Source organism: Melospiza melodia, chromosome 9, assembly GCF_035770615.1.
Source record: "Melospiza melodia melodia isolate bMelMel2 chromosome 9, bMelMel2.pri, whole genome shotgun sequence".
Classification (NCBI taxonomy): Eukaryota; Metazoa; Chordata; class Aves; order Passeriformes; family Passerellidae; genus Melospiza; species Melospiza melodia.
Genome location: NC_086202.1, coordinates 20,522,191 through 20,548,834, shown reverse-complemented (window position 1 = coordinate 20,548,834; position 26,644 = coordinate 20,522,191). Strand labels below are relative to the sequence as shown.

At 45.5% G+C, this 26,644-nt stretch overlaps 1 protein-coding gene across 6 annotated transcripts in view; it reads left to right on the top strand.

The window, feature by feature from the left end:
* Positions 1-25,655, top strand: part of NDST2 (N-deacetylase and N-sulfotransferase 2) — a 126,732-nt gene extending 101,077 nt beyond the window's left edge. For all 6 annotated transcript variants that reach the window (XM_063163784.1, XM_063163781.1, XM_063163783.1 and 3 more), the window contains 13 exons: positions 1,775-3,169; positions 10,234-10,321; positions 10,483-10,637; positions 12,136-12,321; positions 12,723-12,851; positions 16,386-16,568; positions 17,367-17,463; positions 18,617-18,740; positions 20,227-20,401; positions 20,631-20,801; positions 22,101-22,210; positions 23,693-23,795; positions 23,918-25,655. In XM_063163784.1, the coding sequence (XP_063019854.1) occupies positions 2,177-3,169; positions 10,234-10,321; positions 10,483-10,637; positions 12,136-12,321; positions 12,723-12,851; positions 16,386-16,568; positions 17,367-17,463; positions 18,617-18,740; positions 20,227-20,401; positions 20,631-20,801; positions 22,101-22,210; positions 23,693-23,795; positions 23,918-24,043 (2,640 nt within the window). In that variant the 5' untranslated portion in view covers positions 1,775-2,176 and the 3' untranslated portion in view covers positions 24,044-25,655. The remainder of the gene's footprint in view (positions 1-1,774; positions 3,170-10,233; positions 10,322-10,482; positions 10,638-12,135; positions 12,322-12,722; positions 12,852-16,385; positions 16,569-17,366; positions 17,464-18,616; positions 18,741-20,226; positions 20,402-20,630; positions 20,802-22,100; positions 22,211-23,692; positions 23,796-23,917) is intronic.
* The last annotated feature ends 989 nt before the right edge of the window (positions 25,656-26,644 follow it).

Below are 26,644 nucleotides of genomic sequence, written 5' to 3'. Positions count from 1 at the left end.
CTGCGTTGCAGTGCAACCTTCAGTAAGTTTTGCTGTGTCTCAGTTTCTCCAGTGGAAAATTATTTGTGTGATATAATTTATATTAATAGTCTACAGCTATTCTGAAAACCTCATCAGGGCTAAGATTTCATTGTGCACTGCACAAACCAGTCCCTGCTCTGCTGAGCTTATAGCAGAGGTGTTGTTTGAGATAATACTTAATGATCATCATAAGGCTTGTGTAAAGAGCACTCTGACTCTCTTCCATCTGCTGTCATAAAGTTAGCAGTATTATATCTCTTCGTATAAAATCTGCCTGTGGTTTTTGTTTCTGCTTCAAGCTGCACCAACAGTTAAAAAAACAGCCTGGTGGGAGTCTTTAGAGTGGGACTTTTGGCCTCATCTATGAACTGGTATTTTCCCTGACTCAGTAGGACTTTTTTCCATCTAGTAATACACATTACAAAATAAGCATCTGTCTCACAAGTAGTTCCTTTTCTAGTGGAGCTGGTTGTTAGAAACCCCTGGCTTTACTATATAAGAAACTTATGTATGCCTTGAACTCACAGATTAACTAGTCTTCTCATATTCTTTGTTATATCAGAATAGTAGAAATAGAAAAGCTCAAAAATGGGAGAAAGGATGAAGATGTCTTTTAGCAATATTATTTGCTATTGCTTTCTTGTGCCTCCTGGTGTTGCAAGCTGTGCCAGTTGAGCAGGTGGTTAGAGGGTTTGTATGTGGTGGAGCACATCTGCAGGAGTTAAGGGAGTGACAAAAAAAGCTTTTTAAAGAAAAAAGGTGGTTTAATTTTCACAAAGAAGTCATCACGAGCATGACGGATTTGGTGAGCAATATCTGGCATTGAGGGTGCTTTTGCATTGTTCTGGGAGAGGCAGGAGGTGTGCCCCAAAAATGTGCTCGTATTCCAGGAAAGGAACCAGGGTGTTGCTAAGGGTAAGTCACACTGCTGATGGGGGAGAGAAGACTCCACTGCGAGTTTTACTTTGGTTTTAAACAAAGGAGAAATTTAGTTCTTTTCTCTGGTGTTTGTTTTGGATTATTTGTTGGCTTTCTTAGGCACTTTTCCTGGAAAAATAGCAACATATGGTGAAATAGTCTGCTGCCATGAACACAAAGCAGGAGGTGAGAGAGCTTCGTAACAAGAGGCTTTCATGTATTTGAGACCAACCCAAATTTATTTTGTGCTGTTGGTGGTTTAAAATTGGCTTCATATTCTTCAGTGGCATATGAGAGAAGGTGATGAAGGTTTCAGGAGATGTTTCATCTCCAACTGCCACTGAATCAGTTGGCAATCTTTAAGTGTGCAGTGTGTCCCCCGCCCTCTCTGCTGCCTGAGGGATGAAGCCTCTCCAGAGCTGTATTTTGTGACCTCTGGAAGAAGGTGAGTTCCCAGGACAAATAGAGACAGCCTTGCAGAGAGTGCTCTCTCCTCCTCTTGTTAGCTTTGAAATATAGGTTAGAATAAAAGGGTTTCATGTTTTCTGTCCAGTGGCTTGCAGAGGGCTGGGGGAAGGCCAGGTACTTGGCTCTGTATGCTGTAGTGTGTGAGAATCTCACCCAAGGTGAATGTTGAATTGCTGTCAGGACCTTTCTTCCAAAGGCCATTTGGTGTTGTGTCAAGCTCCCACACAAATGGGATGTGACACTTCCCAGGAACCAGACCTGCAGATGGGCAAGTGATGCTGGCCCCCTATCTCCCTCTAGTCCTGCCATTCAGCCTGTTAAATCCTGGAGTCATACTGAGAATTGACTTTTTCTTTTTAAATTGCAGGATGCAGGAAGAAGATGCCACCATGTGAATGTGAAACACCTAAATGAGAAACAGGACACATGGGAAGGCTGAACTGAAACTGCCTGTGCACAGAATGACAGACTGATTTGCTACTGGAGACAAGATTCTGGAAACCTTGTTGTTCCAGAGACTTCTGAGTGAGAGGAGAGGAGCCTGAGGAAGCGCACAAAAGAGCGATGGGAATTGAGGGCCATGGTTACCTGAGATAAATGGCAGATCTCTGGGAGTCTCGCCTTGTAGCTGTTTGCTTTAGCTTTTTTTCTCTCTGCAGCTGCACTTTCTTTTTTGTGAGCCGCTGCTGGGCACTGCCACGGCGCCACTGGAGATTCCAAGCGCGCCGTGGGTCTGGAGCGTGAGGAGGGGTGAGCCGCCCGCCTCACCATGATTCAACTGTGGAAAGTGGTGCGGCACGTGCGACAGCTGGAGCTGCACAGATTGATCCTGCTGCTCATTGCCTTCAGCCTGATCTCCATGTGCATCCTGGCCTATTACGTCACTAACAGCCCCAAAATCAAGGAGCCGCCCCCCCTGCCCTTCAGTGACTGCAGCAGCCAGCACCGCGTCTTGATCCCACCGCAAGCCAGCTGGAGGCTCGCCAAGTCTGTGGACACGTCGCGCACAGATCCCGTGGTGCTCGTCTTTGTGGAAAGCATTTACTCCCAGCTCGGGCAGGAAATAGTGGCCATCCTGGAATCCAGCCGGTTCAAATACAGGACAGAGATCGCCCCTGGCAAAGGGGATATGCCCACCCTGACAGACAAAGATAGAGGACGCTATGCTCTAATTATCTATGAGAACATCCTTAAATATGTGAATCTAGATGCTTGGAACCGAGAGCTGCTAGACAAATACTGTGTAGAGTATGGAGTGGGAATTATAGGCTTTTTCAAAGCTAATGAGAACAGCCTGCTCAGTGCACAACTCAAGGGTTTCCCCCTATTCCTACATTCCAACTTGGGGCTGCGGGACTATCACATCAATCCTAGTGCTCCCCTGCTCTATGTCACCCGGGCTAATGAGGTGGAGCAGGGTCCTCTGCCTGGTGATGACTGGACTGTGTTTCAGTCAAACCACAGCACCTATGAGCCAGTGCTGTTGGCCAGCACGAAATCCTCGGAGTCCATTCCTCACCTGGCCACTCACAAAGCCTTGCATGCCACAGTGATGCAGGACCTGGGTCTGCATGATGGGATCCAGCGGGTTCTCTTCGGCAATAACCTCAATTTCTGGCTGCACAAACTCATTTTCGTGGATGCCATTGCCTACTTGACTGGCAAACGCCTCTGTCTGACGCTTGATCGCTATATCCTTGTTGACATCGATGATATATTTGTGGGAAAAGAGGGCACTCGCATGAAAGTGTCTGATGTAGAGGTAAAATCCTAGAGTACATACCTCCAGAGGTTCTAGACAGATTTCTGGTGTGTATGGTGTACTGGGAAAGTCAAGATGGCATTTAATTTGAGGGAAAGCATTGATTGCTGCAGTCGTACTCATCTTATACAGAGAATTAGCCTGCAGAGATGCCGAGGCACCGTGTGAGATCCTCTCAGCAGTTTTGCAGGTTTAAATGGAGCACTTTAGGAGCTGGCCTCTCTCAGTTTAAGAGGAAGGTGCCTGTGGTTGTCTGTCCTGTCTCCTCTTTGATGTAAGGAACAAGTATATGCAGGTTTCCTATGCCAACCTATTTGTAGCTGTAAACTCTGCTGTTCAAAAGGAAAAAGCAAGTTGTGTTAGAACAGAAGAATGTGTTTATTATTATTTGTGATGTGTATAAGCTGTATATATTATATTGCAAAAGTGTAGGCCAGTCCATGCAGTGTGAATTCATACAGTCTGTATGTTAGCAATCTAGCTTTTCAACACACAACTAAATTGGGAAAGGAAGGGTTTTCTCTTACCCTTTGTACCTACCTCATGCCTGCCACCAGCAGCTCTCATCCCTGAGGGAATATCAACAAATTCACCAGAGAAACATGGTCAGACCAAGCCTTCATGAGAACCATCTCTGTAGCCTCACAATTGAAAAACAGACATGCCAGCTCTGTGGTTTGTTTTCCTTGGCACTTCCTGTAATAATACAGTGACCTATTAGGAAAGGTTATGGGTAAGAGACAGATTTTGTGGAGGAGAGGGAACTGAGACAGGCAAAGATAAAAATAAATAGGAAAAAGTTAAATGCTTAAATTCATCTTCTGATCCTCTGTGTCCTTGAAAGTAATGATGAAGTGTTCTGTTAAGTCTGTGATCTGTGTGCGTGTGATGTTTCACGGAGCCAAGGACTTCCCTTTGTATATTCCCCATCAGTTGTGGTTTGTGGCCACTGAGGGAGGTGCACTGCCTGTTTCTCAGGTGTGCTGAGGTTGTCCATGGGTATGGATTCCCAGTCACCACTTCCCCTCAGGTGAGTCCTGGATGGTGCCAGCCATGACAGTGGTAAGCTTGTGACAGCAACTGCTTTAGCATGTTTCCAAAACACCTTCAAGGTGAAGCACCCTTTCAACTTACATCCAAGGCACAAAATATTTGAGGCAAAGGTGTAAGAAGAATACTGTTGTAGAGGTTTGGCCCCTTACCCGAACCTTGTTTGTTGCGTGTTCCCAAGAGCCCTCTTCCACCTCCCCAGGAGTCTTACCACCTTTTCTCCAGTTTTATGCATCTGTGCAGCATATGTCTTAGTTCATCTCCAAGGTTTTAGGACTTCAAGATTTTATGTTTTATATGGAGTATTTATTTAAGGAAGATGCTAAAATTTTCTTCATTTCACTTCAGTGTTCCTGTGCTTTGAAGTGCTGAAATGTTCTGAAAGAGATTTTGTTTTTCCTTTTTTTTTCCTTTTGTGAAGGAAAAATCACAATCTTATCTTGGTCCTAAGAAGGCCCTACACCCACTAGTCCAAACCAGCAGAGATTCAGAGATTCTCACCTCTGTAGTGTTTCTGGAGGTTACAGACCCATGTGGGAAGGCGGGATAGGTGGCCAAAGCTCTTGGGAACAAGAGCTGCTCTAGTGATGTTATAAACAAACCCAGACAAGATTAGTCCAAAAGATGCTTTGTTTGGGTTTTAACAGGGCAAAATGGAGGAATAATCTGTGATCAGTAAGCAGAGAATCTCAGGCAAAGCAGATAAAACCCAGATTTATCCATTTAAAAGAAGCTCTCTGATTGCAAAGCCACGTGAGGTTAATGAATTTTTATTTTTTAAAAGCAAGAAATAACTACATGGATTTGTTGATAGTCTCTCACCATGGGGAGAGAAGGGGATATAACAGAAACAGAACAGCTGGCATTTTCTTTGGCCTTTTATATGAAAGCTCTGTTTCAGGGCTGATACCTTAACACACAGCTCCTTATCTCAAAGCTTAGATTACAATGGTCAGGGTAGTGGTTTGAAGACTGGATGTTGTGTGAAGGTATAAAATTGACTCTGCTGTCCCAGTGAGCCTCTTTGCCATATGCAGGTCCATAGTCAGAGACCTTCCCAGACAAAACGACTATTAAAAGAAAGCAGTGAATATAATTTGATCAAATGCATGCCCATAGTACATGTCTTACACAGGAGAAATGTTTTTATTTGTGATACTTAAAGGAGAGCTGAATAGCTTTCTTCTTTAACAAGAAAAAAGGAATTGTGCTTGCTTTTACTTTAAAGATGATAACCCTTGAGTTCCTGTTTCTGCTGAAAGGCTGCAGCAGAAGCTTGCAGTCCTCAATAGAAGTGGAACAGTTGGAAGTTGCACAAAGAAAATGTTTTTCCTTTGTAGAGTTTACCAGAGATTTGAGCTGCACATAATTAACAAAACTAAATCTCAGAGAATCCCTTCTCTTCTCAATTTATTCCACATTCAGTCTCTTCTAAAATCATAATCCTTAGAATTTACCAAACCTCCATGGAACTGGCCAACAAAGACAAGCCATTTCTAATGCAAAAGGATCTGGCTTTTGTGATCCTTTCTGGTCATCTTTAGGTATGAGGAAAGAAGATTAAGTAGATGAGTTTTTGCCTCTTTTGCTGGTAATCTCTGCAAGGGCATAAACAGTGAACAATCATTGCAAGTGAGTCTGAGAGCAAGCTAAGTGAAAGTCAAGGACAGTAATTTCATTTTGGATTATGAATGGTGAGGGTGCAGAAGAGAGAACCTAGTGAGGGTGACTGTCAGCCAGCTCTTGCCTTTCTAAATTGTAGAGGATGATCTTACCTACAATTGAAGTACTCAGCAATTTTTAACTCCCTGATTCTAAGACTGCAGGGGAGGTAGACATAGCAGTACCATGAGAGCTTTGTTTTTTGCCAATGTTGTTTTGAGCTCTTCCAGTGCTACTGTACACTGCCCAGGGCACTATCTGCCAAGACTGTGTTTCTGCCACATGTTCCTAGAATGGTTTGCATGAGCATTGAGAAGAGCTGCAAAAGCACTCTGCTTTCCCCCTTCATTTTTTTATCACCTCTTTCTCTTCATTTGCCCATGTACTGTTTTCTTAGAGTCGTGTTTTTTTCTTTTCTGAGCATCTGACTCTCGGCCTTATTTACCTATTTTATTTTGCCTCTTGTTAGAGGGAGCTGAGATAGGTAACATTTAAGGTTTGTGTAGAACAACTAAATTCTCTGCAAACACTTCTGGAAGTTAAAAATTTCTTAGCTTAAAAAGCAAAGTTGCATTAAGATTTAGCCCTGTATTACTCCCATGCCAAGGACACCCTGTTACCTTAGGAAAGGATTTGGCTCTAAAGAGACTCCCAATACAGTCAGAGTCCCAATACTTTCCCTGATTTCTTCCTCACTCCTAGAATGAGGAGAGATTTTCTTTTCCCTGGATGACATCAAGAGCTTGTAGTGACTGTTTAGGAAATCTCTGCAGATCTGTCAGTGAGATACAGATTTTTAATGTACTGCAACAAAAGGCACAATTTTAAATGGTTTTCCCCTAACTTTTACTTAGAAGTAAATAGTTATTTTAATTTGGTAGTATTAAAAAGCCTTTTTTAAAATGACGGTTATTGAGCATCAGAGTGAAGCTTAGACATTTTTACCATTGTGTCCAGAAGTGTGCCTTGGAATGTGGTTTTCTGTCTCTTGGGCCTGCAGCATGACTGCCACAGTTAAGTACTAAAGGCCTCCAAAAACCCAGGTTGTGCATGGCAGTGAATGCTCTGATAGACTGTGACAAGCATGAAGCAGCCTGGCCCTGACATGGCTTAAGAATTCCAGTGGCCAGTGCTGGGAATCTCTTTGGGGACCCCATCCGTGCCTTGCTGGGGTGAGCCTTACAGAGCTTTAGCAGGGAGCACAGCTGGGCAGGGGCCTTTCTGGCTAGTTAGTGGGCAGGCTTGTATCTGGAAGGCTTTTTGAAATAAAAGATAACAACAAAATATGAAAACAGATAAAAAGAGATACTTGGATGGATGGATGGATGGGCAGTTTTCTAGGGGAATAAAGTCTGCCTTTTAGAGGTGTGAGATAGCTTAAATGCCTGCCATCTCTCATACCATGTGAGCAACTGAACTTCTTAAATATGCAAATGAAGATCTGTTCACATCTGGCTGGCTATTTTCTCTCTTAAGGGGTAGCCTGCTCCACAACTCTTGATTGCCTTTTGTTTGAGTCTTAGAGCATATTATGGATACAAAAGAAATACCACCTGAATCACCTGTTAGATATGATTAGTACTATCATATTCATCTTACTTTATGAAAGAGAGTGCAGAGAGAAGTGCCATCTTCCAGCCTGCTCCCACACCTGCATTATTGCACCTTACTACAGCTTACAGACCTCTTGGAACCAATGTGGAACCAGGGAACACGGAATGCATAATGTGTTGAAAGAAATGTTCACATACTGGCACCTTAGTCTCCTTTATCCTGTTCAGGGGAAAGACATTTCATCAAACCTGTGCTGTGCCACCTCACAGCTGTGACTATGACAAGGACCCAGCAGCAGCAGAGGGATGGCACACCATTAACAGTAAACTTGCCAGAAAGCTGGACTCCATAGGACTCCATAGTCTCTGAATTTCTGGGGCCTCCATAGTTCCTCCCTGTTCCCTCCCCACACACAAAGGATTGCAGCCTGCTGGAGCAGGGCTTTTTGGGATTTATTCTCAGACAGATGTGTTGTCATGGTAACCCCAGCCAGGCTTTAAATCTCTTTCTGTGCAGAGGAATGCTAAGCCTCTTAACCGCTGTCTTTCCTCCCACCACTTTCCTACTCAAGCCTGGGGAACTGGATGTCCCTTTCAGGGCAGCAGAGGGAAATGTTGGAGCTTGGGACAGCTCTGGAGAAAGAAAAGAAAGTGGCACTCTCCTGTCTGAATTACTGGGTGATGTGTTCAAGGTGCTGGTCCCAAATTTGAAGTGATCTTGTAAACCATCATCTGGACAGACAGATGTTTTTCCAAGGAGAGATGCACAGCTCTATTCTGTGCTCCCTGATGTGTGGGGTGAGTCCCAGTGTCTTGCTGGGCTACATAAAGGGAACTTGACCTCGCATTGCCTGCTCTGGGTCTTGTACTGCAAACTAGGCTTCAGCCATCAGTTTTGCTGGCATGTCACTTTTTAAAAGCACTGTATTTGTGATAGATTCTGGAGATGTCACATGCCTTGCATTTATCAAATTACTGTTCTTGGGTGGGGACTGAGGTAAAGATGTGGTAGGCAAGTGGCCATGGAAAAGCTAAAATCTTAGAATTTTGTCCCAGGCTGCACTTGGTGTCAGTGTTGTGTGAATGTGAGAATGAGGAACAGGCATTGAAGTGTGTCTGTAGGGAAAAGTCTGAAAGCTTCGTTCCCTCATAGAGAAGCATTGAGAGTGTCTTGTAGCACTGCACATGTAATCTCTCTGTCTCCCATCCTGCCATGTAGTGGACTGCCTGCCTTGAGTGTAAAACCACTCAGCGTATGTTTGAGGTGATTGGGTGATTGAAGTGAATTATAGAAGCCATTTTTAAATTAATGTGATGACCAGTGTTTGGTTAAGACTGGTTTGATCTGTCAGTGGCAGCAGTGATTTGTGAGGTTATCCATAAGAAGCTGGTGTCAAGGCACCTCCATAGAATGAGAGTCTGCCTCTGTGAGTGCACGTTCACTGCTGAGGGAGTGGTGCACCCAGACAGTGCCTATGGAGTGTGAGCTGTGTGAGGGCACCTTGTGGTGCTGTGTTCTGCCCCTTGTGCCTGGGGAAGGGCAGCTGAGGCAGGAACACCTGTCCACCTTCCCTACACGGTTTGGTAGGTCTGTGTGCTTTCCCCAGAGTTACATTGCATGTTTCCTGTGTCATTACAGCCAGCTGAAGTCTGCTGTTGAGAGGTCATCACTTTCACCTTGGTGCAGCCACAGATCCATTGCTTTCTGAGAAAAGCTATTAAAATCTAAATAGCCCAGACAAGGACCGAGTCTGTCACCTGCGAAGAGCCCTCCTGCTATCCCCTGTTTGATTGGGAATTCTCCCACAGGGAGATGCACCAGTGACATTTCCCCAAAGCACACAGGTAGCAGCAGTGTTCATCTCACAGCTACTCTCTTTTTATTGTTTTCCAGCAGAAGGAATTTGACTAGAATTAGTTTGTGTCCTACTTGTCTGTGACACACTGAGCCTCTGGGATTTGGTTTTTGGTTTGGTTTTTTTCTGTCAAGGCTGTGTGCTGTCTTACTCTATACCCTGCTGGCCCCTAAGGTTCGTGGCACAAGGCATCTTCCCTGTGGTTAAAGCAATGACTTTGGACATTAAAAGTAATCACAGGTGAGCACAAGAGAACCTGTAGGAGATGCAAGGATTGTGAATGTTGGCTTTCCCAGATTTTCTTCCCAGAATCCAGGAAACTTTTTCTGCTACAAAATTTTGGCACTTTCAAGAGAACACAAAGTCAGGGAAACCTCTCTGCTGTGTCAGGACTCATTGCACAGGTAGTTCTGAGAATCCACCTTTCCTCTCTAAATAAAAGCCCCCTCCCTTTGGATCACTTACTGTTCATGATACTGACTTCTTTTCTTCCATCTGTGTACCATAGACTGCCACCCTCCTTTTCACTAGGACATAGACTGAGAAGGGGCAGAGTTTCATTAGCATTTGAGTCCCAGCCAACATGGGTGAGGAAGGGAGCATTGAGGCTGAACCTGTAGAGTGTAAAGAATCTATTGCTTTCAAGTGAGATTTATTGTCCTTTTGCCTTAGCACAGACACTCTGGGTCCCTCACGTTGAAGTGGAGAGCATGACCTGACCATGGTTTTAAAGAGGCATCGTTTAGTACAGCAGAACTACTTCAAGTAAAGGCTGTGTATGAGGAGCACTTATCTGCTCTGCTCCACTCCAAGGGAAACAATGCCTAAGCCCCATCTCCTGTGATAGCTCTTCAGAGTCAACTGGGCACCAGTAGAATACAAAATCATGTTACAGAGCAAAAAATATTAATATGAACATTTCTTTTTCCTTTTGTCCAAACAGGCTTTGCTGAGCACTCAGAATAAGCTGAGAACTTTAGTCCCAAATTTCACCTTCAACCTGGGCTTCTCAGGGAAATTCTACCACACAGGTAAGCCCCTGGCACTCCTTTGACTCAGCACCTGCATACAGCCCCTACCTTGGGGTGTGTCTTGTGTAATGCAGTAGAGAGAGCATGACTGTTGGAAGGGGATTAGCCACTGCTTTTAAACATTGAGCCCCTCTTCTGCTTTTTGATTTTGCCTTTTGTAGGTACAGATGAGGAAGATGAAGGGGATGACATGCTGCTCAAGCACAGGAAAGAGTTCTGGTGGTTCCCTCACATGTGGAGTCACATGCAGCCTCATCTTTTCCACAATGTCACTGTGTTGGCTGAGCAGATGAAGCTGAACAAGCAGTTTGCTGTGGTAGGGAGCATTGCAGTTTATTTACTTTACAGTGCTAATGCTTAAACATTTTTCTCCTGGAATAGCTGTTTGGACCACACTGAACCCAAACACTATCTAGTATTTCAGCTGCATTTAAGCAAGGCAGTTCTGGAAGTTCAGATTGATGTGTAGCTCCTGCTGTCTTGAGGCAAGAAACACCATTCACATGCTTGCCTGTTCCATGGGACATTTCCCAGCACCTGCATGGCCCCAGGCAGCTCTGCTGCATTCCAGGGTGCAAATCCCAAAGCTCGTTTCCTGAGGTGTGAACTTGCAGTATTGCCATCCCAATGCAATTAATTTACAAACTCTGGCAGTGAGCAAGCATTTCCTTTTCCATCCTTATTTAGTATGGTTCTGTAAGGAAATCACCTGGTTGATAGTATAAAATGCTCTGTCTGCTAACAGCCCTTCTTCTGGCCTTCCAGACAATGTCGAAGGAAGTTACTTATCTAGGAAGCACAGAGGAAATTCCCTGGGTTTTGGCAGAGGAGAGGGAAGCCTTGAACATCCTGCATTGATGGAACAATGTCTGTTTAGTTCTTACATCTCAGAGTTGAATATAGCATACATGTTTCGCTGAAAAGAAATGTCCTCTTCACCTCTAGTTTGGTTCTTTTGATGGTAATCCCCTTGAGAATAACAGGCTGCTGTCTTGTGTTCCTGTGACACACATAGATTAGGAATGATCATGAATGCAGAGCACAGTCACAGCATTGTAGAAACCATTTAGGCTCCTCCTTTTCCTGGTTAAATAACAATGCAGTCTTTTGCAAAGAGAGACAAAGCACAGAACACAATTACACATATTTAACATGAAACAGGCTAGCAGTCAGAAAAGGTTATTGTATCATTTAGGGACTCTGGTTTTATCATACACCACCAGGGCAGAGCTGTCATCATTGATATTGTTACCAGAACCATTTAGTGGAATTAAACCCCAAGAAATTCAGAAATTTCCTGTCATTTTAATGTAACTCCAGGCCCCATCTCTTCACCTGCAATAGTCTCTTGCTCCTTGTCTGCTTTTCTTTGAATTGCTAGAAACAATACAGATCCCAATCATCTTCCTTTTCTCTATGTCAGTTAAGGAAATTTTGTTCTCCTTCTCTAGTGACTCACATCTAGGCATTGTGGGAGTGAGATGTGTCACTTAACAGCATTGATTAGTTTGTAGTAACCAGGGAGCCTGACCTGAGGGTTCTGAATTAATCTCATCTGTCACAGCTGCAAGCTACAAGACCGTTCTTACAGCAGCTGTTACCAATGCTGAATGTCCTTGTTGGTACAGAATCGCCCTTCTACTTCTACAGATGCATAAAGCAAGAAGTATGAGCAGTATTTCAGGTTTCCCAATCCAGAGAGTTTTCACGTTCCTCTGTCATTTTGCTCCAACTTGGATGCTGTTGCTAAATGTGATCCTTATTAAGGCTATTAGTTAAATACCAAATTATCAAGCTGTATATTCTGCTTCCAGGAGCATGGGATTCCCACAGACTTGGGCTATGCTGTAGCCCCCCATCATTCTGGGGTTTATCCTGTCCACACACAGCTCTATGAGGCATGGAAATCTGTTTGGAGCATCCAAGTAACGAGCACAGAGGAATACCCACACCTACGGCCTGCCCGGTACCGGCGTGGATTCATCCATAATGGAATCATGGTAAGCACAGCAGAGCCCACTTGCCTGCCCAGGGAATGGTCTTCTCATCACCTCCATCAGAGACATTAATCTTAATATCACCAGTGTTTCCAAAATCAGTAAGCGAGGCAGAGAAGAAAAACTTAGCTGAGGTCAGTTCTGTGTTTCTCAGAACAATTCAGGGGTCAGTACTGAATGGAGAGCAAAACCAAGCCCATCCAGACTAAATGGAAATCCCAGTGGCTTGTTTACAGTGTGATGAGTTAGGTGGTTGAGAGGAATAGCAAGACTCCTCTGCACCTATGTCACTTACACCCCTTACTCTTTATATTGATCCATAAAGTGCTGCTTTGTCTCATTCTCACACAGATGCTGCTGCATCTGCCTCTTGTCTAACTTTGCTTTTTTTCTGATATTGCCAGGTTCTGCCTCGACAGACCTGTGGTCTTTTTACTCACACTATCTTCTATAATGAATATCCTGGTGGCTCAAAGGAGTTGGACAAGAGCATTCGTGGTGGTGAACTCTTCCTGACGGTGCTTTTGAACCCAGTAAGTTCATCTGAAAGGGGAATTTGTGCACAGCTGTCCCAGTGCCTGATGTGGGAAAGGACTAGATCTTGTTGTGACCAGCTCTGGCTTGTGTAGGATCTGCAGCAGCTGTGGGTCTATGGCAGCCCCAGCTAAAAAGCTGCAGGAGTTTTTACTTTCAGGTCTGCAAGCCAGCCTTTGTCCTTGTTGCCTGAGATAAATTGTTTCCTTTATACACCACAACCAAACCTTCCTGCTTGAGAAAAGTCTGGAGTAAGGAGGAGGTTGTTCTTTGTATTACCTATGGAGTGATCAGTCAGATGGAAAGAAACTGCTTTTTTCTCTTGACCATTTCTTTTCTGGGCTTGTGTTCCCGTATGCTGGGTGAATTGCACCTTGCCCCACTCTGTAATTGTCAAATCTTGAAGCATGCAGGAATAGCCTCTGTGAAAGTAAAAGCTATAGGTTTCTCCAGGAAAACCAGTTGCTAGGCTGTAATCCAGAGATCTTTAATGATCTAGGAGGCCCTGCCAAAGAATTAATAGAAACATAGTATCTAGAACTACCCATTAAAATTTGCTGATAAGATGTGATGGTCAAAGCAGCTGGCAGTAATCTGTGATCCAAAAACAAGTCAGGAAAATTGTGCTCCTGTACAGGATGGGCTTATTTGCCAGATTTACTGTTGGCTCTTTGGGGTGACTTACAACTCTTTCAGGGACCTTCGGATGCTTGCCATGTTTACACTTCTGCTTTCTTTTGGCAGTGTAGCATTTCTCTGTGTCAGAGCAGAGTGCTGTGCTCTAAGCTCCTCTGGTGTTTGCACAGTGACTCAGACCTTGCATTCCCCCCCTTGCTGATAGAGCCATCTCAGGGGCCTGATAGAAAGCTGGCCAGCTCTGCAGCCCCAGCAGTGATCCGTAGCAGACTTGGACCAGGCTCTTCCAGTCCTTTCTGGTGCTTCCAGCTCCCATTAAGTGACACGGAGGAGTATCCAAGCCTGTATGTGTGTGATCAACTCCACAGTGCAAACAGAAGATGTTTGATCTTCTGACTAGTGAACAAGGTCTGATGTCAGAAATAGCTGTTGATCCTGAGCACAGGCTGATTGCTTCTCACAAACACTTTTGCTCACGCTGCGCCGGCCGGTTACTGCTGTGCCCACAGCTGCTGTTATTGCAAGGGTGCTCATACCCTTCTGTTTCTGTATGCTGCGCTCTCTGGGATCTTTGCTCTCATCTTCCTCAGTGTGAAAGAAGGGAAATCACAGCACACTGACAGCAGAAGGGAGGGGAGAGGAGAGAGCTGTTACTTCCAAGTCAGTCTGCAGAGTCAGTGGGTGTGGATGAGAGGAAGGGAGGGAGACGGCCCTTGAGTGTAGCTTATGTCAGAAGAAGTGCTCAGAGCTGTTCTGGCAGCAGGAGCTGTGAGGGGGCAGAGCAGGCTGCCAGGCCTTGTTAAACAGTGCACATGTTACAGGCTGTGACTGCACACTCAAAACTCCAGGAAATGGCTCATCGGCTGGGTTTGTCTTTTCTTCTTCCAAATCCAGTTGCTTGTGACTGTTTGCAGGTGGCAGCATTACCTGTGTGAGCCATTTTACCAAATGTAGTCAGTCTTGAGACACAGTTGCTAACTTGGAGCACATGCAAGCTGGTTATTTTATTCTGGAAATGTTGAAGGGGTCCCAGGTGGTCTCCTTTCTCCCCCCTGCTGCAATATTTGATTTGTGCCAGTGAGCCAGACTCCTCATACAGAAAATTTTGCTGTCACGGAACCTCCCTGATGTCTCCCAGAAAGGAGCAAAATACAACATGAGATCCTCTTGCCACCATGCCTTGCAGTTACACAGATCTTTCTGTCCTCTGCTCTGTGTTGTATTTAGCACATCCTTACATAACAGCACCGAGCACACGCTGCTCTTTGAAGTGTAGGTGCCAGAGCCTGTCTGGCAGGGCCTCTCTGTCTGCTCAGTAGGGAACCAGAAGTGAAAAACTCCCAGGCAGACAAACATGATAAATCTTGATCTCCACTTACTTTCCATGTGTCCCAGAGTCCTACCAGTGTTTTCTGTTGCCTACCCAAAGATGCTGGGTTGTGAGCACCTTATGGACAGAATTAGGTTTGTTTCATAGGGTCTTGGGGATGGCTCAGGCACAGAGCTACTTTCTATCAGTACCTCTTCTTTTGCTGAGACCAACCCATGGTGACACTGGCCAGAAAACTGAATTCAGACTTCCTCAATGCCAGCAAATGTCTTCATCCCAAGACCATCTGTCTCCTGCTTCCCCATTTTGCTCTTTTCCTCCTGTGAGTGGGAAAGCCATTCCTGCCCCCTGCCAGGGAAGCCTGTCACTGCTTCCTGACCTTACCTGGTGTCACCAAATTGAACCCAGGACTGCACAGCAATGGGTGCCCCTACTGTGACTGAGGTCATTTTCCCTCCCTGCACTTGCAGACACTGGGCAAGGCGTGCTAAATCAGCCGTTCCTCCAGTGGCCTCAGTGTTCTGCTTTTGTTTTTCTAACTTCTAGCCAAGGTGTGGTTGATGTCTGGCAAGGTGCCATTGTGTTACAGGCATGTTACTGGGATGCTGAATTCTATGGGACATATCAAAACCACACACTAGAGTTAAGCTGACAAGAGTCCTTCACACTCTTTTCCAAAAATTAAAATAGTGAAAAACTGACAGGAGGAAAATGTATCTGCTTGAGGGAAGAGATGGCTTGGCACAGCAGAGCGAGTGCACAATCTCCTGAGCATTGCAGTGCTGAGGCAGCTGCCATGGCTGTTGAGTGCCACTTTGCCCATGGATGTTAAAGCTTGGCAGGACATTTTTCAGGGGCTGCCTGTGCTGAAGGTTCTTGCAGGCTAAAACTTACCAGCTGGTGTCTCTTTCTAGGACAATATCCTACTGCAGTGTCCCTTTGCAATCCCTGTTCAGATCCCCAGATACACCTGTTTATATTTTAAAGTGGGAGCTGCCAGTTGTTCCTTTACATTTGAGATGTCAGCTCCAAAGAGAATGAAAGCTGATGGGCTGTGGGCCCAGGAAGGACTCCTGTGACAACCATCCCTGTGCTGTGTGGCCTGGCCTGCAGTGTGGTGCCCCCTCCCTGGCCTGCTGCCCTGCTGTAGCAGACTCTGCAGCTCAAGAGGTTGCCCTGGTTGTGCCTTGGGGAGGGAAAGGGAAGCCCCTGTTTTCCCATGAAAGTGGCTTTGCATGGTTTTTGACTAGTAGGGAGTTACTGACTAAGCCTTGTTCACCTAAATGTCCTAGAGCCACTTGAATGGCATTTTGAAACTGTTCTGGACACAGATCCAGGGTTCAGTTACCATGACCCTGCACCATTCCCAGGGATTACTGAGAGGTCTGTGCCCCTCCTCTCCTGAGTTGTTCTTGTCTTTCAAGACTGTTTCCTGACAGATGGACATTTGTTAGCCAAGATAGCCATGGCATTCTGAGTTGTGAACAGCTTCTTGCTGACCATCAGGCTAGGCAGAAATAGTTCTGTTACCTGATTTACCAGTATCTCATGTCTTTTTTATTTTCAGATCAGCATCTTCATGACACACCTGTCCAACTATGGGAATGACCGTCTGGGACTGTACACTTTTGAGAGCCTGGTCAAGTTTGTGCAGTGCTGGACCAACCTTCGCCTGCAAACATTGCCTCCCGTCCAGCTTGCAAAAAAGTACTTTGAAATCTTCCCACAGGAGAAGAATCCCTTGTGGCAGGTGAGAAGGCAGCTTTTACCACTCCTAGTGATTTTGTAAGAGGTGTATCCCACATTTGAAGTATAACAAGACTGCTGATCCAGAGGGGCAAAGCATAAAGCCTTTAGGTTTAACTTTTGTGGCTTCAGGCTGCCTGTGACAAATGGCAAGGTGGAAGGGATGGGGAGTAGGAGCAGTAGGACACAGTCTCACAGTGTGAGCTTAGGGACAGGGATTGATTGTCATACAGGACCAGGGCCCAGCTTGCAGGCATTTGGGTCATTAAAGGGTTTGTATCAGAGCAGGCTGCTGTGAAATGTAAAGTGTGCAAGCAAGAGCCCTGTTTGGTGCTGGCGGAGCTTGCAGGCATGTTAATGTGATTAATCTCAAAGTAATTTCACACTGCAGAATTCATGTTCATTAAATAAAAACACACTTATTCCATTTTATCCCAGTGCAGCAGCTCTCTGCATGGTAATGAGCAGATGAAATTAACTGAAGGTGATAGAGTTGTCTGTCTGCCAAAAGTTCACAGATGCTGAGCTGTGCTGTCACGGTGGCCCAGCCCAGAATGGCTACACAGGGCAAGGCCTGTGGTTAACACTCTCACAGGGACTTTGGATCCCGTGTCACTGGAGCTTTTGAAAATAGTCCCCAGTGTTTTTACTTAACACTTGATGCCTGGCAGAGCAGCAGTGTGGCTCTGAAGTGGTCTTCATATGCTAATAGCATTTTCCCCAGAGGACTGGCCCTTCCAGCTTTTCCTCCCCTTGCCATTACCTTCTGTGGTAATGCTTAATCTCATCACTTGTGCTACAGAATCCCTGTGATGATAAAAGGCACAAGGATATCTGGTCAAAAGAGAAAACATGTGATCGACTCCCCAAGTTCCTCATCGTGGGACCTCAGAAAACTGGTAATGTGAACACTGTTGTATAGATTGTGGCTTCCACCTCACTCTTGCAGAGAGCTGGAAAGGTCCGTGCTGTAGCTCTGTATGACTGCCCTTTGCACAAGCTGCCAAATGGCCACAGAGGACATTTCAGACAATCTCAGATATGTTCTAACCTGAATCTGGCAAGTCTGTCAGTACTTTTTCCCCCTGGCACTGTGCTTGGCTTGCCCTACCTGTTTAGGCTTTCCAAAAGCTCAGAGAACCTGTGACCTTAGTGTGTCACAAACAGGCTGTCAGCAGGACTAAGCACACACACTTAGCAAATGCTACAATGAAAGTCTCATGGTGCTTTTATTGTTGCAGATCTGTGTACCCACTGCATGCTCCATGTCACTGTCATTGGGAGGGAGAGAAACTCCTTTGTCTGATCTCTGTCACCACATTTAAACTGCTGTGGCATTGTGGCTGGTAGTGACATAGCTGTATATACTGTACTGATGATTCCCTTCTAGGCTGAAGAGAGCAAAATCTCTTCAGCTAAGACCAGGTCTTCAAGCCTTGGCTTTCTGTGTAATGCAGTGCAACAGCAGCACCAACTAGTCACAGTAAATGGTGATCCTGGACTTGGGACAAAGGTTGTCCCAGGAGAGCTGCTGTCCCCTGGCTGTGTCACTGGGAAGCTCTGATGGTGTGTGTGCAGCGTGAACCCTGCTGTATCATGACCTAGGCTAGTTTCAGGTGGCTCAGTAAGAGCGGGGTAAAGGGAAAACATCTGCAGCAAAGGCAGGACAAGGCATCTCTGGTGGAGTTCTCATTGCAGGACACTAATGTTGTCCCTAGCACACCTCCTGCCCAGGCCACCTCTCACGTGGCTCATTTGTATTCTGCCACATGAAGGTGTGGCTGTGCCACTGGCATGGGAGTAGCTGACATGGGTGGCAGATGTCTTGCAAAGGAGGCAATTCAAATCAGCTGCGTGAGTTAAAATGTGGATTGAACTTGACTGAGCAGTGCTTGGTGTCCCTGCTGTTGTAACCTGTGTGAGTTATGGGGTTGGTCAGCTACAAGGGAGAGGAGTGTGCCCATCTGGGAACAGTTTCTTGTAGTGTAGGTAAGCCTTTAATTCAGCCAAAGCATTGTGTGACCCAGGTCCCTTAACTGGTTCCTGTTGCAGGCACAACAGCTGTGCACTTCTTCTTGACCATGCATCCAGCTGTCACCAGTAACTTCCCAAGTCCATCCACCTTTGAGGAGATCCAGTTTTTTAATGGCCCCAACTATCACAAAGGAATTGATTGGTAAGAGACCTGACACATGTTCTTCCATGATATGGTGCACCCATGTTGCCTTCTCCCAAATCTCTCTGTATATCTGCCTCCTCCCCCTTAGCCGCCTCTCTGTTTCTTAACAGCTGTTTTCCTCGCTTTGCTCAGTGCATGCTTTCTGTTTTCCTGGTAACCCAGCTGTGTAGTCCCAGGAGCAGCACAAGTAGTTTCTCATTTTAGTGACTCCTTCACCAGGAGAGCTGTAGGTATGAATTAGCTTTAAAAATTCAGCAAGTCTTTGATGAATGCACTGCTGTCATGAAGGTACTTTGACATGCAAAACAGACAGCAGTGTTCCCATTACAAAGTTCTTATGGTTTTAGAGTTAAAACACATAATACTGGAGGGGACAACCTCCCTGCTGTTGTTCTCAAGCCTTGACACTTAAAACAACCACTGTGTTCCTTGTACTGTCTCCAGTATCCATATGCATACCTTGCTGTTTACATGCAGAAGTTTCCACCTGGCAGGCAAATTCTAGCGTCATCATGGCACTATTATGCCACTGTGTTTCCAGGGAGACAAAGTTTAAAGGTGTTTCTTACTCAAAGCAGTAACTTTAGCTGACAGTGGCACCAGCCTTGTGTGTGGCTCTGAGGGATGGCTGTGTGGCACAAAGGCATTCTGGGACTTCTTTATCCACGAGTTGTGGGAGATTGACTTCTCTAATCATTTAGGGGACTTTTGAACAGATACTGGAAGATGGTTAGCACTTGAACAGAGCTCACAGAAGTCAAGCACTACAGAGCAGTTGCACTAGCTGACAGGTTAGAAAGTGAAGGTTTCCATGTGCATCCCCCTGGAAAAGTCCTCCAGATACATCTGGAGTGTGGCATCACATGCAAGGGGAGAATCTTTGTATTTAACACGGAATTTGCGTTTGTTGCACAGCTTAGATTTGAGCACAGATCAGCCTTCCAGTGCTTCACAGTCCCCAGCTCGCCTTACCCTCTTACCCTGTTAATCAAATACCTTACAGTTTCCATGTTACTTATCCAACAAGCTCCTGTGAGGCAAGGCTGAGATCTTCACCCTGCACCTCAGCTATGGATTGAGGTACAAAGAGATAAATGCTTTAGACAGGTTTAAGTAAGTGATTGGTAACAAGGCAGGCAGACAATTCTGACCTTACTCTTGGACAAAATATCTTTCATGCTAAAGCTAGCAGCTGGGACCTTACCCTCAGGTTTTTCCTTCCACTGCCAGGGACTCGGGGAACAGACTCTCAGCAAAATACTTCTTTACCTTTGTATCATTTCTCAACTTTCTTTGTCATGTGCCACCACCCTTCTTTGAGTCACGCCTCTGCTACATCTGCACTCGTTTGCTCATCCCTTGCATTACTGGGGAGGTGCAATTTTGCTGCAGCTTTGTCTGTTGAAGAGGAGTAAGGGCATCGTGGGGCTGTGCCTTTTCTTGTTGGGCCATGCTGCTCACCAGCATCGCTTCTGTTTCGCAGGTACATGGAATTCTTTCCCATTCCCTCCAATGCCAGCACAGACTTCATGTTTGAGAAGAGTGCCAATTACTTTGACACAGAGGTGGTACCGAAACGTGGTGCAGCCCTGCTGCCTCGAGCCAAAATCATCACTGTTCTGATCAACCCTGCCGACCGAGCCTATTCGTGGTACCAGGTAACTTCCCTGCGCTGGGCTGGGGGTTCACAGCCACAGAGATATTTCAGTGGGGGAGGCAGAAAGCCCACGGATGTGCTTCCCTAGAGGAGGCAGGTTCCCTGCAGGGTGTGGACACATTCACATACGGAGGCATTGGTGGGTGGCTGTGCTGAGTCATTGGGATCTGCACTGAGAAGCATAAGGCAGAATCGTGTTCCTGCTCCTGAATCCAACTTGTGTTTTTCAGCACCAGCGTGCTCACAACGACCCTGTGGCGCTCAATTACACCTTCTACCAAGTGATCTCTGCGAAAGCCCAGGCCCCGCAGGAGCTGCGCACCCTGCAGAGCCGATGCCTGTTTCCCGGCTGGTATTCCACCCACCTGGAGCGCTGGCTGACCTACTATCCCTCGGGGCAGGTAGGAGAGCTGCTTGTGGAGCCCCCTGCAGGTTTAGTGTAGAAGAAAGGGGAACAAACTGATTCAGGAGCATGTGCGCCCCCCATAATTTTAATTTTACCTTCTTTCTTGTCTTTTGGAACAAAAGCCACTACTTCCTTTCTCCTGTTATGAGTGGGTAAGAAATTAGGCTTGAATACTCCAATTTTGCACTTTATTGTATTTGTAAAAGGAAATGAGTGCATGAGGATACTGTGATCTCCTAGAACGCTCCACAGTACTGGGAATTTCAGCAAGAACAGCAGTGTTAGCACTCCCTTCCTTTCATCTTGGCAGTCTGCAGACCAGGGACCTTCTTCAGACCCAGAAGGTCTTCAGCCACTTGCTGTGGTTTTGTTGCTTTACAGAGAGTGTCATGGACTCTGCATCTTGTTAGTTTCCATGTTGTGAAGCCTTTAACTGTCTGCTGAAGGGAAAGTTCACTGCAGAGATGTCAGGATTTAGTGCTTTGTGTATAAATTTGCAAAAATGCAAATGAATAGACACTGTAGAGTATTTCAGCCTCTAAATTCTGAAGATGTTTCTAAACTAAGATTATCTATCTACCTATCTTTGTGTGTGTATGTATATATATATATGTGATTACTGTGTCAGTTCTTTCTGCTGCTGGGGTTATTCTTAAGACAGTCTGTAATCCAGCAGAGGGTTATAATGTCCATTTGGTCTCTTTTTCTCTGCCAAAGCAGCAGAGCCTGAACTGTACATGACAGATCTGTCAAGACTAAAAGAGAGATGGTAAAGCATTCTTAGGCTTGTATCTCATTGCCTTACTATTCCTGGAGGTTATTGCTTGAGGAATGATGGAGCCAAACACACACCTCCTTGTTCTTACTACAGGTCAGTCATTAGTTCATGTGACTGTTGCTCCATTCTTTTCTTTGGAGTAGATTTTTATTAGCACAAATGTTGTTCATTGTCTGTGAGACATGTAACAGGAGAATACCTAGCACAATGGCTGCTGACATCCAAAAAATAAGGGTTTTCAGAGACAATCTGTACATGCTGCTTCTGGGCCTTAGTGCTTATTTACAAGGCATTTGGCCAAAGACAACTTTATTAAGCAAAGCCTGTCATGTGGCCCATATCACAACTTCTCTATCTCTGGTGACAAATGGGCCACATCCCCCACTGTGTTCTTCTAGAACAGACAGATTTTGGCTGCCTGTACTCACAGGCCAGGGCAGCTGGAGATGGAGGAAGCTCACAGGTATCAGTCAGCACAAGCTGGCAGAGGCTAAGGCAACTGTTCTCTCTTTTCAGCTTCTCATTGTGGATGGTCAGGAGCTGAGACACAACCCTGCCTCTGTAATGGACAACATCCAGAAGTTCTTGGGAGTTACGCCGCTCTTCAACTACACCCAGGCCCTCAGGTAGGGAAATAGCTGCCTTTTGGGAGAATGCTTTCTCAGCCAGGAAGCCCATGATTAAAAGAATACTTCTTGTTTCTGATCACAAGATCTGCCAAGGTTTCGCAGTTATGCTTAACCCTAAAATTAGATTCAAATAGCATGAGATGCTTTGTGGAGACTGAAATCACACCTTGGTGTTTCCTGAAATTATAGGGGAAGGACAAGGTTCTGACAGTGTCATGGAGAAGAATGAAGTTTTTCACAGCAGTAACTATATTTTTTTCCATCTGGTCTTTGTGTTTCAGAAAAGGTGCTGGAATTATTAGCACTCCTTATGCTTTGTGTCATACCTGTATTTGACAAAAAGTAGAGGAGGTATGATAAAAAATGTGAGACAATCTGCTCGTATCCTCACCCAGATGGAGATTAGGGCTGCACTGCACAGTTTTGAGGTAAAGAGCCTGTTATTAGAGATGATGTGGATTTGACAGGTGCCCAGAGCTGTCTGAGGGAGCATTAGCAGAGGCACCACCTCACTGCTACAGTTACAGGGTGTTCCTGAGCTGTGACTGTGATCTTGCCCACACTGCATGTGCAGTTAATCTGAATAGATTAAGTGCTGTTGAAGGTGTACTGTGGCCATACCAGTGTTTAGTGGAAACTGTGCAAGCCCACTGAAGATGCTGAATATTGTTCTTTGCAGCTGAAAACTGTTTTCACATCTTCTCTGCTGTCACAGCCTATGCCAGCTGCGGATGGTGGGTGAGGATGCATGCATGCAGACACAGAACAATTGCTCTTTCCTTTCACAGTAAAGAGAGGACAACTCATTCAGTTCTCCCCCTACAGCTGTTTCCAAATGGGTGGCACAGAGCTCCTTGGGGGGAACAGATTCAGAGAAATGTCAGGTTACTTGAAAGCTTCACTTGCTGCAGCACATGTGCTGATGGTGGATGGAATATCTACGGTAGAGGTACTGCCAGCACCCCTCAGCCAGGGTCAGGAAATAGATGGGATTTGTCAGCTTGCCTCCAATTTCTTCAAGGGACCTGCTCAAACCTCAAGCTCACCTTTGGCCACCTGAAGGGACAGACCAGGCCAGATCCAGACAGGGTTCCCAGCATTGCCTCATGCCTATGTTTTAGCAAGAAAAGAAACACCTGACTCTTAATAAACAGTCAGGGGATTCTCTTAATACTCAACTATAGTGAGGAGAGTTAAAAGAATTTACATACACCAAAAAACCGATTATTATCTTTCCCCCCAGCTGAACAGACAAATTGTGTAACCATGGTACATCTGAAATTTGCACAAAGCTGAAACCATCATGTTTGTAATAGGTTTCTTGTCAAAGTAGTCCAGTGCTAAAAAAATCCAAGGAACCAATCTCACAAAATAAATAGGTAAAGCACTGAAATAGGAAATAACTATGGAGTTACTTAATTGCTGCTGCTGCTAATTGAGTTTGTGGCTGTATCTTTCAAAGATAAATGTCTTTTGCAGATTTGATGAAGCAAAAGGATTTTGGTGCCAGCTGCTAGATGGAGGAAAGACTAAATGCCTAGGAAAGAGTAAAGGAAGGAAATACCCTGATATGGATTCCTTGGTGAGTAGCTGTCTCAAATCTCTTGACAACAAGAGAAGTAGAAACATCCCAGCAAACCCACATGGATTTTCCTACCCTCTGTCCTAGATGACCTGTGGAGCATGTGTCTGTTTTTTCCACAGTCACGGCTCTTTCTAAGAGACTTCTACCGGGAGCACAACATTGAATTATCCAAGCTGATGAACAGACTGGGGCAGCCCCTTCCTACCTGGCTCCGAGAGGAACTGCAAAACTCCAGCTGGAGCTGAGAGGGACTCCCTGGCCCCAGTGCCATTGGCATGTGTGGTGCTCCACCATGTGCTATGATGCCATCTCCTGTCAAGCCAAAACAACTGGACAAAGGAGCAGAGAATGTGGATGTGGAGCCTTGCCCCACCCTTGGAAAGGGCTGCTGCCCTGCCACTGCCTTGGGGCATAGAGTGCAAGTCACATTCTTGAGTATTAATGGTGTGCTACTACAATTCGACTTCTGCTAATAAGAAGGATTTGAAATGCCTGCCCTACTTAGAGCAGGAAACAGAGCAGAGTTACCACTTTGTGTATTTTTAAATTAATTTCCTCGGTCTATGAAACAGGCATGAGCTGGAGTTAATGTGTTACTCCTCTGAGCCCAGAAGTAAAGGCTGAAGAGGAGAGACAAGTGAGCCCACTGCTGAGAAAAGAGCAGCAGCCTAATAAAAGGGGAATCCAGTGCAGTGAAGCCCAGCTTTTATCCGTAGTGTATCTGGCACAGCGAGGCCCAAGAAGGCCCTGTTCCTGCCCGTGCCCGTTGCTTACAGTGCCACTGTGTGGGGATGGCGGGGAGTGCACCTGCGGGGACAGGCACAGACAGGTAACCTTGTCCCTCCTTATCTGCAGGGCTTGGGGTGGGATACACTGCTGACTCTGGTCAATGAATTGCTTTGTGATCTTAGAGAAAAGGTTTGCCACATGTGGCAACGTGGCGAGTATTTCTCTGCAGGGACTTGAGCCGTTTCAAAAGATAACCAAGGAGCAGAAATGTCCCTATAGAGCACTTGCGAGGTGTAAGTGCAGCCCAGCAGCGGGGAGGAGGCAAAGCTCAGGTTTTGTAAAATATGGCTGATGTTACAGCTGAAAACAGGCAATTCAGTTCCCCACATCTGATCAGCTTAAAAAAAATCCCTTTCCAACAGTTCCAGCATCCCTGTCACACAGTCCAGTTGCTAGCACTGTTTAAATATTCTTGCACGCCAACAATCCAAGGAGAAAAGGAGAAAAACCAGTTAAAAGTAAGTATTGTTCAGATACAAAGGGACAGCTTTGCACCAGAAGTGGTTTCCTATGCCTAAAAGGGGCTTCTCCTTCTGCAAAGTACAGTAAGGTACTTTGCCTTCTCCTGCAGTTATTGGGTAATTATTCTCAGAGGAAATCCTCCATCATGGTTGTACATATTTTCTTTGAGCCCTCCTTCCCAGGCACAGGTGGTCCTTGGAGAGTGCTGCAGTGGGGCAGGATCCACATGAACAAGTTATGGGAACTTCCACAACTGTCACAAGCCACTTCTCTCTCAGCTAGAGAGAAGTTGCTTCAACTGACCTTTTCCATTGAGCCTTAGGTATTGTGTATTTCTGAATGAATGGTGCATTTACCGTTGTATGTAAATGTATATAGTATGCAATATAGTATTTTATTTCATGTGCCCTTGGAAAGGGTTACTTTGTGCAGCCAAAAAACGGATGGAAAGACTAGAAACCCCTCTCTCATTCCTGTTAGAGAGAAAAGCCCAACTTCCTGCACTTGATTCATGTATAGCATCATTCACATTGAATGATAATGAAGAAATTCTTGGCTCTCGAAGCTGAGCACATGTGTCTCAATAAAGGCTAGAAGTAGTAGTAAGTGGAGATTCAATAAATGTACTACTTATTTTTTTTCTTTGTGATGATTTGGAGTGGTATCACGGACCCTAAGCTGGTACAAGGGTAAGAAAAACTGGAAATCCTGCTCCAGGCCTTAGGCCTGATATTTAGAAGGGCAACAGTGGTGTTTAACTTACATTTGAAACAAGGTAGAAGCAGTGTGCTACTTGCAGCCAGGCTGGAGTTTGAGACTCATTCTTACTGCTTTGTGTAGTGGTGACTTTGGGGCCATTCCTGGCTACTGCAGTTGTTTCCAGCTGCTGTGCCTGCCACAGCTGAGCTTAGCTCTGTAGCTCCTGTGCAGGTGTGCCTGGCACAGCAGCCCTCACAGTAAAAACTGGAAGGAAAACATTGTTTGAATCGTCAAGCTTGTGAGAGCATTGTAACAGTCCTACAGCTCTCCCTGCACCAGACACTTCACAAATAACCCTGACAGCAGCAAGGCATTTTCACATGCTGCCACAGGAGCTGGAGGATCCCAGGACCAGTGATTGTGCTGCTCCCTTAAACGTTTTCCTGCTCTTAATTCATTACAGGTTGTCACCCAATCACTTCATGCTTTACCTCAGAGTATGGTACCTCTTTGAGGAGAGGCCCAGTAAAAATAAATATGGTCTGAGGAATAAATGTTGGGAGGGACTCAGTAAGTCAGTGTTACTTTACTGGTAATAGACTGTCACTCAAGGCAGCAAATGGCAACTGTGGAGTCTCATTATCTGTTTCTTTCCTCCCCTGGTTGCTTAATTTCTGTACTGCACTAGTTCTTACTGCTTATGCTAATGGCAGACAAAGCCCCTGCTGTGGTCAGCTCCAAATACAGGACATTCTTACCTGATGAAGAGCTGTTTTCCAATCTGCTGCCTTTCTCTGACAGCACATGGGTGCAGGAGCTACCTGCCTTCCAGTCATCACTTCAAAGCTGTGGAATCAAACACTGCCTCTAAGAGAAGCATGTATAATAGCAGAAGC